Source organism: Tubulanus polymorphus, chromosome 9, assembly GCF_964204645.1.
Source record: "Tubulanus polymorphus chromosome 9, tnTubPoly1.2, whole genome shotgun sequence".
Lineage (NCBI taxonomy): Eukaryota > Metazoa > Nemertea > Palaeonemertea > Tubulaniformes > Tubulanidae > Tubulanus > Tubulanus polymorphus.
The window spans coordinates 12831878-12845302 of record NC_134033.1 but is presented as its reverse complement, the minus strand read 5'-3'; the positions used below and the strand labels follow the sequence as shown (position 1 = coordinate 12845302).

At 40.4% G+C, this 13425-nt stretch overlaps 1 protein-coding gene across 13 annotated transcripts in view; it reads left to right on the top strand.

The window, feature by feature from the left end:
- LOC141910744 (serine/threonine-protein kinase PAK 3-like) overlaps positions 1-13425 on the top strand; it is a 31711-nt gene that overhangs the window by 14852 nt on the left and 3434 nt on the right. The window contains exons 1-14 of one of the 13 annotated variants that reach the window (XM_074801509.1): positions 840-1255; positions 1942-2104; positions 3043-3060; positions 4087-4116; positions 4962-4979; positions 6615-6686; positions 9066-9259; positions 9627-9787; positions 10158-10344; positions 10939-11031; positions 12084-12183; positions 12400-12496; positions 12656-12755; positions 13268-13405. In XM_074801509.1, coding sequence (XP_074657610.1) covers positions 1232-1255; positions 1942-2104; positions 3043-3060; positions 4087-4116; positions 4962-4979; positions 6615-6686; positions 9066-9259; positions 9627-9787; positions 10158-10344; positions 10939-11031; positions 12084-12183; positions 12400-12496; positions 12656-12755; positions 13268-13405 — 1395 coding nt within the window. In that variant the 5' untranslated portion in view covers positions 840-1231. Of the gene's footprint in view, positions 1-839; positions 1256-1941; positions 2105-3042; positions 3061-4086; positions 4117-4961; positions 4980-6614; positions 6687-9065; positions 9260-9626; positions 9788-10157; positions 10345-10938; positions 11032-12083; positions 12184-12399; positions 12497-12655; positions 12756-13267; positions 13406-13425 lie in introns of those variants that run through there. The other 12 variants (XM_074801500.1, XM_074801496.1, XM_074801497.1 and 9 more) reach the window with 12 other exon arrangements.

Genomic DNA, 13425 nt, shown 5'->3' with positions numbered 1-13425 from the left:
CCTGAAACGGCGAAATCGCGAAGATTCTTTAACGACATCCTCGTGTTCATCATTTGTTTTCCATATGTCTAGCGTTGTCTTTGCACGCATAAAGATAGTAATGTTTCGTTTTGCTCGCCTTAAGATAGCGATGTTTCGTTGAATCAGGAGGGGATAAGAGTCACAGTTTGATGATACTTTTGAATGTATCAAATCATGGCAGGCGTGTGGACTGTGGATTGTTTGCTGAAAACTCCGAAATCCGTGTGGCACAATTTGAAGTTTTGGAATACCTAGCTGCAGTTTATCGCTGAACTCGTTGCAGGTCTATTTCGAGACTGATTTCGCAGTCGTATGGCTTGACTTCGTAGCCGCAATCCCGCAGTTGTACGGTTGCGGTGTTATCAACCGTCGGCTGATTGTTTCGTTTTTTGCATTCAGGCCGTGTTGAAACTTGTTCGGAACCTCACAGCGTCGTATTTGACTAGCAGGAGACGGGACGAGCTCTCGTTAAGGGCTTCGGGTGATTGGCCCGTACACTCCACACGTGCAGAATAGATAATAACATTAAAACCCACTATATACAAATTAAAATGGATTAAAAAACAAAATTTATTTATCGAGAATTTAAGTCACAAATTAAAGGACACGATATTTCGGACTCTCTCTACTGACTATCAGACCATCTGACTACACCTGACGATGGTCCTGAGAGAGAGTCCAAAATTTCGTGTCTTTTAATTTCTGACTTTGATTCTTGAAGAATGAATTTCGTTTTTTGACCTTTCGAATTTGCATATAGCGGGTTTTGGTCTTATTAACGGAAATATATACGTATCTTTCTATTACTACTCATTAGCATAGCCGACTAATTACATTATAGCGAAGTCTGTCGGACAGACGGAGCAGGCACTGGCGAGCGATGTTGATTTGGCTGATGATCAGTTTAGAAGCTGTTTCGGCTGCAGCAGCAGCAGCAGTAACTGCAGCGGGATTATTACTGGTATCTTCGTTTTATCCGAGCTGTGCTAATCGTATACGCCATCGCGAAACTGTTGCCTAGAAACAATTACTATACGGAGAACGAGTTTAATCGAATCATACTCGCGAGTGATATTTTTTCATCCGTGGATTTTGTGCATTCGTCGAAGTCAGGAAAGGCCACCGGGCCGAGTATTTGTTCTGGTGCTGGATTGGTCTAAATCTAGGTCGCAGCATCGTTCAGCTGTCCCCGGATACTAGGTCAAGGACGATGCCGTATAAGGACGATGACAAGGTCAGTTGAATGATGGTGCCATCTCGGGATAGTTTTACAAAAATGTCAGACGATAGTTGCCGCCTCTCTCATACCGTTCGATATCATACGGTTCAATAAGCATTGGTCAATTCTGAAAACCGCTGACAGCTCTGTCACTTCGCTCCAGATTTATAGGTTTCGACTCGACTGTTTATCTGAAAAATGATTTGTTTTACTCGCAATGGGAACAGTTCCAGATTCGACGGTTCTAGTAGTAGGCTCAGTTACGCGGTGATGGCTTCAATTTGAGACCAGTCGTAGACCAACTTAGTCTAACAAATCTTAAAAATTGAAACTTAGTCTTAAGATTCGAGACTATTTTTGGACGTCAGTTATCCTAAGTTGGCCCTAGACTGGTCTTAAGTCTAAACTGCGACTATGCAACTGGCCCCAGTGTCTATCCATTTGCACAGTCACAGTTTAGACTCAAGACCAGTCAATCTTTCAACTTAGCGACTAGATTTAAGACCAATTTTGGAGTTAAGTCTTGACTGTGCAACTGTATGGGCCCTGGGTTAGTTTGTTACTTCAGCCTGGACTATTTGAAAATGAACTTATTTTGATATAAAATCTGACCTGAAACTGATTCTCATTCTCCCCCTGTATGCGGTAGGCCTAACGATGAATCTAATTCACGTTTTATGTTTCTTCTTTTTTTTTTGAAGGGTATGCCCGAATCATGGGCGCGGCTATTACAGAATTCAAACATATCGAAGTTGGAACAGAAGAAGAACCCGCAGGCCGTGCTCGACGTTCTCAACTATTACGAGTCGTCCGGAAAAGACAAAGACGAATCGAAATACATGACAAATATATCGAAACCTTTGAGTGAGTAGTTAAGAAAGTCATCTTTCGACGATGAATTCATTTTCAGTTTTCGCAGTTTTGAGAAGCCTCACAGTTAACCCTTTCAGTGCATCTACACCGCAGTGCGGTGTATGAATCGGTGATGGATTTTGCTAGTACACCGCACTGCGATGTATTGATGTAATTAGTAATTAGTTTTTATCTCTATTGAAAGATGGCAGCACCTGTCCAACAAAGTGAAATATTAGTAACTAACAATACACCACACCGCGGTGTATACACACTTTAGTGGTATTCAACACACTTGGGCGGAATTTTTCAAAATTTTCAAATTATCTCCAGCACTATAGGGTATTGGTTAGTCAGCACTGAAAGGGTTAAGAGAGCCTGTAGTCTCCACTCAAGTCAGATACTTTCGTGCTGTAGACGTTCTGTTGGTCTTGAGAGCAATTACCATTGTTGGATAGTACAATTATACTATACTTCAGCTCGGAGATAGTAAGAGTTGAATGGTTGAGTATCTTGCAGTACAGGGGTTTTGGCAGGCTACGTCAAAACAAACAACAAACTCGTATATAGTGAGGCAGATCAGACGTTAAACAAGCTGAAAATCATGACAAAATCTTTTTAAGTCTAATTAATAGGAACTATGTCAGGTTTTATGGTCGACAGAAGCCAATGTACATCACTAGGTCTACGTTCCGAATATCACTCATATTTCCAGAACTGCAGCTGACTTCCCGAACATATTTCTAAACGCGAGTTCGTTTTTGGTACTCTGTTATATAGAATTATGAACGTTGGTTCAATTGACCGATTAAATTAAGTATTTGAACGCGAGTTCCATCGTCCCTTACTCAAATCATATAGAATACGAACGTCAGTTTATTTGAACTATAGGATCATTCAAATGCAAGTTCAATGTCAATAATATATATAATATGAAATTATGAACGTAGGTTCCACCGGATCGACTGGTAAGTACTGCATCTATTCACACAAGAGATGAAAGAATCAGTATCGTAGTCGTTTGTGTTGTTTTCGTTTAGTTTTCCCCGGATTTTTTGTTGTGTTTCCCCAACATCTTGTCATCGAGGAGTTTATTTCCGTCATTCCATCTTTACCTCAAACCGTTGTTGTTGTTATGTTGTACGTACTATACGCGGATTTCGCTGCCGCGATTAACTCAACGCATGGCTTCAGATTCGGCGCCGAAAAGAAAAAAAATTCGACGTGTATTGTAAATATTTAGCTTCAAGTTTTCAGTTGAGCCGAGATGTGATTACAAACATTAACAAGAAAACTAACTTGAAAGGTTATTGGCGCCTTGAAAAATAACACATACATATATTGGTTAATATTGTCGACAACAAATAGTATGATATGAATTGTATAATATCAAAAATTATTTTGAATTTGAATATATCGATAATTGAATTGAATTGACGGGCAACCAGTCTAACCCCGATATATTGATGGCGTAGTGCACGTCCTCGGTTTTTACGGCATCAAAAAAAAAGCTAAATTGGAAAGAAGTTTAATTTTGCTGCATAACATGGCAAACAATGGTTTAGCGGTGAATGTTATAAACCCTGGAAAAATAGGGATTTTTTTCAGAGAATTTCCCATGAGGTAGATAGGGCTTATCCCCCTCACCCCTTCCTCCCTTCGCATCCTCCCTGTCTACAAGTGTAGGTTTGCCACAAGGAAAATCAGATTGCCTTTGGAATTAATTAATCGCTGAGGCAAATTTCACGGGTAAACTTAGAATGGAAAACCCAGGCTAAAATAGAACGGGATTTCTGATTGGCTAATAATGACATCATCTAAGCTGCGCGTGTAGCTGCGAGCCCGGTCTAGTGTGGCAGGGTTTCGTACCGTGGTGAGTCTCGATGCCATCGGGTTCGAATCCCTGCGGCGGGGTAGGGGGGGGGTGGTAGGATGTTCTCACCCAAGTTTCATAGTAAACTATGTTAAGTAGAATATGTTTTATTTTCAAATAGATTTCGTCGTTATTCGTTATCTAGTGATTTGTTAGTATGTTTTATAATTTTTATTTCAACTCGTGAAAAAAATATTCATTCATAAGAGAATTAGTATTAGAATTCATCATATTCGAGATTTAATTTTTTTTTTTAATGAGGATTTTGCATGTTCGATTTAGACGTGATTGTGAAGAAAGAAGCAAGCGATTTTGCATGCCTAAAAAATCTCGAATGTTATGCAGTTGTGGGCAATTGAAATTCTGAGCTGGAGATCGAAATGTGCAAAATGAACTAATTTGGATTTTAGAAGCCTAGATTCACGGTTCTTTAAGAAAATGAAATACAGTAGACTCTTCTGAACTCGAATGCTTTCAAGTGAAATTAGATCAAACACAAATCTTAGAAGCATTGCACAGGGTCTCCGCTTCTAAATGGAAAATGCTTTTATAGGTGCTTGAAACTCCTTCAATTCTAGCGAAATGTCAGAAACTTCTTTGTAACTTTGAAATTTTGAGAAATAGGCAATTAGAACTGTTTGTAGTTAACAGTAAACTATGCCTGAATCGGTCGAACCCGGCGCGACTAGCTCAGAATTTCAACCACAACAGAATTCAGAATTTTTTTTTTAACGCTCAGTTTTGATAACTAAAACGAGAAGATTGCATGTCGTTCATTTCAGTCACTGTTAATTCTATTATCAGTTGTGCATTCAGTAAATTAACCACCAGGGGTTCGAAAAAATGCTCATTTCGTTTAAAAGTAAAAATATGCTTTAATTCATTTTGAAACAAAAACCGCTGTCGTCAATTTGATGATTTTTACGAGAAAAAGATAAAATGCCTGGAGCTATAATTGTATTTATTTCTTATTTAATTTTTTTACTACTCAAAAAGGCTCTTCGGGAACAACAGGTAAGGATTCGGTTATTTGTGTGTGTTCTGTTTAGAAGATCTTAGCTTTAGTGAATGAAGCCCTTTCTACACTACAGGGGTGTGTCCCTAGTTCTATTACGCATAGATTGAAATTCTACCCAGATCATTCAGAAATCTGTTCAACTCAAGGAAAGGGCCCGGTTCTATAGTCGAGACATAAGTCCTTAAGACTGGACCCAGTTCCACAGTTGTGAGTTAGAGATAACTCTGATTTAAAGTTAGTTCATTTTCAATGTTTTAACCCAGGGTCAAATCTTAACTCAGAACTGTGGAACTGGACCCTGGTTATTAAGTTGTTTGATTGGCTATAGAACTTTGATGGTCTAAGACTGGTCTAAAGTCTAAGCCATGACTATGGAACCGGCCCCTGGGTCCAGTTCCATAGACTCTAAGCCTGTAGTCTTAAGTTGTTCGATTGAAGCCGCTTTAAATACTCAAGACCATACCTCAAAATATGTTCAAACGACCCACCGATGGATTAAGTGATAGCTCAGTTACTGGTTCCTGATGATCCCTGATCCCAAAACAGTCCACCCCCTGGGCCTCTTGGTACATTCCTAATTCATATTTTGTCATTTAGTTCACCTGTAATACGGATTATAGGCCTAACGTTCGTTCCGGAAGTAGGTAACCGTTTTCGCGTCAACCAACTAAATTTCAATGAAAATCCGTCGGTTCAAGTTTCCAGTAAGCATTTTCTCAAAAACTATACACGCACTCACCTTTTCCAAGATTTCCCAATTGTTTGAGAAAATGCTTCCTGGAAACTTGAACTGACGGATTTTCATTGAAATGTAGTTGGCTGTCGCGAAAACTGATACTTACTTCCGGTAACGAACGTTAGGCCTATAACCCGTATTAGGATACAGTTCCATCCTGCGATACATTAGTGTAGACTGGACATTCTTTATTCATCAATCCTTCAATCAAAATGCCTTTAATATTTCTGCTTCCAATTTCTAAGATACACATGTTCTGTTGGACTTGATTCAGCGCACCTAACTGCTTATAGATACTGACCTGTAGGAGCAGTTGAATTACGATTTAACACTTTTCTCTTTTAAAAAAATCTTTTTTCACCAGTGTAGAAATGAAGATGATCGGTCAAATTGTGGCCGGTCTTCTTTTTTTTTGGTGTAGAACTTTTTACTAGATTCAATAGCTTTTAGTAGAATATTTTGAAGCGCTTGAGGTCATGGGTTATTAGAAATGCTTGATGATTAGTAATCAATGATCGATTAATCAAAAAAACAGTGATAAAAGTCCCGAGACAAAACGAAAATCATTTCGAGGGTTCGAACCCTTTTTGAAAATCACAGGTGGAAAATTCCACCCATCATTGATTTATTACGAAAGTCCACAGTATTCCTTTATTAACTAATATTGCGTAAAAATGTACCTAAATTTTATGGGGTTTCCCCAAAGCCTCCTACAAACGCTTCACATCTCTGGCGCTTACCGGCACTATAACGTTTTCACGTCTGGTGAACCCAACTTTCCGGATCTGCCCCTGATGCCCTCTATTGCTATCATATAATATGTGGTCAAAACGCGTAATATTTTTTTGTAATAAGTAATTAATGATGTATTTATTATTTTGATTGATGCATACAGGATCTACGGGGTCGGCAGGTACGTTCTACAGCATCGGTGGTGATGCTTATAACAACTCATCAGTGTCGTCAGGTAGAAACGCTTTCATTGTGAGCTCGGCATGTACCTCGTGGTATTAGACATACGTATTATTAGAGATACACGTCGATGTATGATAGAAAAAAGTAACCATCGTATTCAAGAATCTTTCATAAGAAGTACTCACATACTTGTAATTCATTTCAATTTGCTTTCTGAACCCTGCAGCCCCTCAGACAATCTGCTGTTTGTACCCTGTACCCCTCAGACAATCTGCTGTTTGTACCCTGCACCCCTCAGACAATCTACTGTCTGCACCCTGTACCCCTCAGAAAATGTGCTGTCTGTACCCTGTACCCCCTCAGACAATCTGCTGTTTGTACCCTGTACCCCCTCAGACAATGTGCTGTCTGTACCCTGTACCCCCTCAAACAATGTGCTGTCTGTACCCCGCACCCCTCAGACAATCTGCTGTCTGTACCCTGTACCCCTCAGACAATCTGCTGTCTGTACCCTGTACCCCCTCAGACAATCTGCTGTCTGTACCCCGCACCCCTCAGACAATCTGCTGTCTGTACCCTGTACCCCTCAGACAATCTGCTGTCTGTATCCTGTACCCCTCAGACAATCTGCTGTCTGTACCCTGTACCCCTCAGACAATCTGCTGTCTGTACCCTGTACCCCCTCAGATAATCTGCTGTGTGTACCCTGCTCCCCTCAGACAATCTGCTGTCTGTACCCCGCACCCCTCAAGCAATCTGCTGTTTGTACCCTGTACCCCTCAGACAATCTGCTGTCTGTACCCTGCACCCCCTCAGACAATCTGCTGTCTGTACCCTGTACCCCCTCAGACAATCTGTCGTCTGTACCCTGTACCCCCTCAGACAATCTGCTGTCAGTACCCACCCTTCTGACAATCGACCAGCTATTTCCATCCCTACAAAAATTATTGTCAAGACAGGCGTCCATAGTCCGTCTGACATGAGGGCATTTTTACTTGAAAACAAGTAGCAGATTTTTACCTGAGGCCCCAGGTGCGTGTGTACTTATGAATGAAACTTGATATATATATATATTTCGGAATGATTTTGAAAGTTTATATTAGAGCCTTGAGATTGTTCATTCTTGTCTAAGAAAGATCGATGAGAATTGATATCGTTGTTAGATAGAATCCAATTTTTGTTTTCAAATGAACGAGGATGGTGCTCTCAGTTTATTGGCTTGCTTGCATGTGGTGTTGTGGAAGTGTTGAAGTGCTTTTTAGTCGGTTTATTTTTTTTTTTTATTATTGTACTTTTGTAAACTTAAGTACAATGAAAAAATGAATTTTATGTCGTTTGTACAAAAAAAATCTTATTAATTTTTTCCGAAATTCTGGAAATTTTTGCATGAAAATGAATTAATTTGGAGTGTTGTGGACTGTTGAAGTATTTTTTTTATAAATTTCTTAGAATTTTAACTTTTAATGGAATGAATGCACGAAATTGAATTGAATCAAAGGCCATATGATGGTTATTTTCTTATCTCGGTTCGGTTACAATGATTTGATTAAGATTCTTTTTTCCAAAAAAGATTTTTGTTTACGGCACTGCGCATAAAAGAACTAGAAAATCGTACATAATATTTTTCGCACTGCACAAGCTCTATTCAGTCGTATCAGTGATGATAGAACAGAATGCTGCCAGTGCCGGTAAATCTATGTATTGTTTTCATTCTGCTCTGTTTTGTTGATGGTGAAATCTACTTTGTTTTCACCTGTAATACGTCTAAGCTAGCTCTACTACAAGTGTTTGCTATACACGCGTGTATATCATGTGAATTCCAGAAATTCTGGTATTCCAAAAATTTTGCACTTGATTTATTTCTGCTTTGCTGCCATCGTACTTCAGATAGTTCCGGGCTCATTTTGCTCTAAAACCAATCGAAAAAGTTACAGCTTATCCATTCTAAAAGATTTAGCTTCTTGAGAGTTGAGAGACTAATAGTCTCGGCTAAAGCATCAGCCATTATAAAAGCTTGCCTTCGAGCTCCTCTTGATGACGTTTGCGAAAAAAGAATTATGAAAATGATGAGAAAGTCATTTGATTTAAGTTTTAAAAAGGGCTAATTTAGTAAAAAAAAAAAGCTTTTTGGATTAAAACATTTAGCTATTAATCCTTTCAGTGCATCTACACCACAGTGCGGTGTATAACTGCATCTTCACCACAGTGCGATGTATAAATTGGTGATAGACTGCTAGTAAACCACATCGCAGAGTATTGATGTTATTAGTGATTAGGTTTTATCTCAATTGAAAGATGTCAAACATAGTGAAATATAAGTAAAGATACACCGCACCGCAGTGTAAACGCACTGGAAGAGTATGCCTGTTATTCAACACGCTGAGACGGAATTTTTGACGATCTAATAACATATATCTATTGTTTGGTACAGATTTGAATTCGACTCGTCCGCGCATATCGGAAAAACTGCCGACTACCACAGCACCGGTCATATCATCATCAACATCATCATCATTGAATACTCACCAGCAGCAAGAGCCGTCTGCCTCACCTAGTCCCGATGAGGAGGACGACGAAGATGTTCCCCCTCCGCTGATCGCGCGACCCGATAAAACCAAATCTATTGTAAGTATCTGAAGAAGCTTCTGTGGAAAGTGAGGTACCGCTTGTGGCTACAAGGCTACTGTGGCAAGTGAGGTTCCACTGATGGCCATAAAGCTATTGTGGCAAGTGAGCTTTCACAGATTGTGGCTACAAGGCTACTGTGGCAAGTGAGGTTTCACTGATTGTGGCTACAAGGCTACTGTGGCAAGTGAGGTTCCACTGATGGCTATAAGGCTGTTATGGCAAGTGAGTTTCCACTTGTGGCTACAAGGCTACTGTGGCAAGTGAAGTTCCACTGATGGCTACTGTGGCAAGTGAGGCTATAACTATCCGGTGGTATGCGCCATCGATTTTCGGACGTGAGATATTTTCGGTTGTTGTTTTCCAGTATACGAAACCTGTCGAAGAGGAAAAACCAGCCGTAACGAAAAATGACAAACCGAAGAAAAAGAAAATGTCCGACGAAGAGATCCTGGCGAAACTACGGACGATCGTATCGGTCGGCGAACCATCGAGGAAATATACGAAAATGGAGAAAATCGGTCAAGGGTACGTTAAACGTCATCAAACATGGCTGACTCTTTTATTACCCTATGACATCATTAAATTACCGAATTTGTGATTGGATATATTCACAGTCGGGTTTTTGGAAGGGTATATAGATCAAATCATATGTCTCAAGTTCATTTAGCTCTATAACCCAATCTAACAATCTAGGATAGGTTTAAGGTCTTTTCAGTTCTATAGCCAGTCTAACAACTTGAAGACAAGTCTAAGCTTATTTTGGTTCTATTAGAAATTTAATTACTTGGTCTAAGTCTAATTCAGTCTGAGCTCAATTTCAGTTTTAACCAAACTAACCTTTTTTGACGTACCGTAAGTCACCACAACTGTATTTCACTTCATTTATTTAACACAGAGCGTCTGGAACTGTTTACACGGCGGTAGAGGTCGCCACCGGTTGTGAGGTCGCCATTAAAAAGATGAACTTGTCGCAACAGCCGAAGAAAGAGTTAATCATCAATGAAATTTTAGTCATGCGAGAAAACAAAAACGCGAATATAGTGAACTACGTGGATAGTTACCTGGTCGGAGAGGAGCTATGGGTAGGTATCAGGTGCAGGATGCAGTGTGCAGACAGCAGATTGTCTGAGGGGTCACAGGGTACAGACAGCAGATTGTCTGAAGGGTCGCAGGGTACAGACAGCAGATTGTCTGAGGGGTCAGCGGGTACGGACAGCAGATTGTCTGAGATGGTGCAGGGTACAGACAGCAGATTGTCTGAGGGGTCGCAGGGTACGGACAGCAGATTGTCTGATGGGTCAGCGGGTACGGATAGCAGATTGTCTGAGATGGTGCAGGGTACGGACAGCAGATTGTCTGAGGGGTACAGGGTACATACAGCAGGTTGTCTGAGGGGTCGCAGGGTACAGACAGCAAATTGTCTGAGGGGTCGCAGGGTATGGACAGCAGATTGTCTGAGATGGTGCAGGGTACAGACAGCAGATTGTCTGAGGGGTCGCAGGGTACGGACAGCAGATTGTCTGAGGGGTGCAGGGTATGGACAGCAGATTGTCTTGAGTTGTGCGTATCAGGTGTTGGGAGCCCGGAACCCCTCTTCTGTCAATCTCCTTTAGCTGTGACCAAAGTGAAAGCGTTTGTGCTGATCAGAAATGATAGTTGTATTTTATTCTACGCAGGTTGTGATGGAATATTTAGCCGGCGGTTCGTTAACCGATGTCGTCACCGAGACGTGTATGGACGAAGGTCAAATCGCGGCTGTTTGTCGAGAAGTAAGACACGTCGTTCTTTCCTGTCATAACCACCTCTTAACCTCCCTGTATATTTAATATTCGTCCTCGACCTACTTCTTAGATGTGACATAATCACAAAGAGTTGACACGTTCGAGTAAGACGTCTGCCTATCTCCGTAAATCCCAGTATGACATTGTTAAATTGCCTGGTGATTTTAGCTCTTGAGCCTTTATGAGAAAGGTCGGCTGCCTCCATATATCCCCCAATGACATCATCATTATCATCCAGACCTGATGATGACTTCTATTTAAGACAAGTTTCTGCTTTTCTAAGAGTTGAATTACCCCCAACGTTATCCAAATACTTGAAAAATATTTTTTAAATCTGGGAAAACTCTGGGAATTTGACAAATTTTATTTAGCAAAAAACCAAACCTGGAAAACTCGAGGAATTTGATGAATTCTGGCAAATCCTGGAAATCAGGTAATTCGGATATGTATTCGGACCATGTGTGTCGTGATCAATACATGATTCATGAAAATTGAATATATCACGAAATTTCACCCGCAGATTCACTCGGGGAATTATTGAGGAATCTGTAAATGGAGGAAAGTGGCCACCTTGTATAGAGTAAACACTGATTCTATATATATTAAGATTAGACCGATCTTACACACAGACACGTGCGAGTGAAAATCGAATGACCAACGCGATTACTAGAAATCTATTATTGCCTGCTATTACGGCTGATTCACTGCCAATTGATGAGTTATACCTCTCGTAGAAATTCACTTATTGGAAGAATCATCGATGACTCACGACGTGTTTATTCATTCTTCATTCACCTGGAGATATATCCGCCAGACGTTACCGGCGCCGCCATCTAGTGGACAGTTTTATACTCGCCGATGTATCGTCCGTGCTGCCATCTATACGGTGTAATGATGGATGAATAACCGTCGATGAAACTCTCCCCGTGTTGAAATGACTTCTAGCTAAAGAAAATATTTCGGACTCTAATTTGTCATTGTTTTCGTTGGATTTTGATACATGAATCGATAAATATTATCTCTCTTTATCGTCGATATAGTGTTTACAAGCTTTAGAATTTCTACACGCCAATAACGTGATACACAGAGATATTAAAAGTGATAATATACTGTTGGGTTTGGAAGGATCGGTGAAGTTAAGTAAGTATTTAGTTCGACTCTGAACCTTATTTTGTCCTTCTCGGGCAAATAGAATTACAGTAAACCTTGCCTACCTCAAGCATGACCTACTCGAACTAAATCGAAATTAATAATCATGGCACTTAACTAATCAGCACTTTACGTAAAATAGGTACAATGATAATTCTTAGTAATCTCTTGTAGTGATCATCTATAATCTTTATTTTTCGTTTACAGCTGATTTCGGTTTCTGCGCCCAGATAACCCCTGAACAGAACAAACGTTCAACGATGGTTGGAACTCCGTACTGGATGGCGCCTGAAGTAGTCACTAGGTAAGTTGAAATTATCATTTAACGCATACAGTCAAATGTGCAGAATATCTCGAAGCAATTACCTAACTAACACAGCAATAATGCCGGTCTCCAAGAGCAGCAAACCTAGTTATTCTTGCAAATCCTGTTTTTGATTTACATCAATATTCTTTTTCTCAGGAAACAATACGGTCCTAAAGTAGATATTTGGAGTTTAGGTATTATGGCTATAGAAATGATAGAAGGCGAACCGCCATATTTAAATGAAAATCCATTACGCGTGAGTATCTCAACCAGCCCCATCCATCAAACGGGATGGACTCTTCCGATATCAGACTAGCTCCATCCATTTAATGGGATATTCCCTATTACTATCTGACCAGCCCCGCCCATCAAATGAGATTGACCCTTCCGATATCAGACCAGCTCCATCCATCAAGTGGGATATACCCTATTACTATCTGACCATCCCCATCCATTAAATGGGATTGACCCTTCCGATATCAGACCAGCTCCATCCATCAAGTGGGATATACCCTATTACTATCTGACCATCCCCATCCATTAAATGGGATTGACCCTTCCGATATCAGACCAGCTCCATCCATCAAGTGGGATATACCCTATTACTTTCTGACCAGCCCCATCCATCAAATGAGATAGACCGATCACTAAATCTGGTTGAAGCGCCCACAATCTATTCCCAACCACATCTACCATCCCTTCGCTATCCACTGTTCAAAATCAAACGTTTTCTACAAAAAAATCTTTCGGTTCTTATTTTCGAAACAGGCATTGTATTTAATAGCAACGAACGGACAACCTCAATTAGAACATCCCGAACGTTTGACGCCGGTGTTCAAGAGTTTCCTCGCTTCGTGTTTAGAGGTCGACGTCGACAAACGAAACTCGGCTTCCGAACTATTAAAGGTCAGTCGACGCAGGTTATG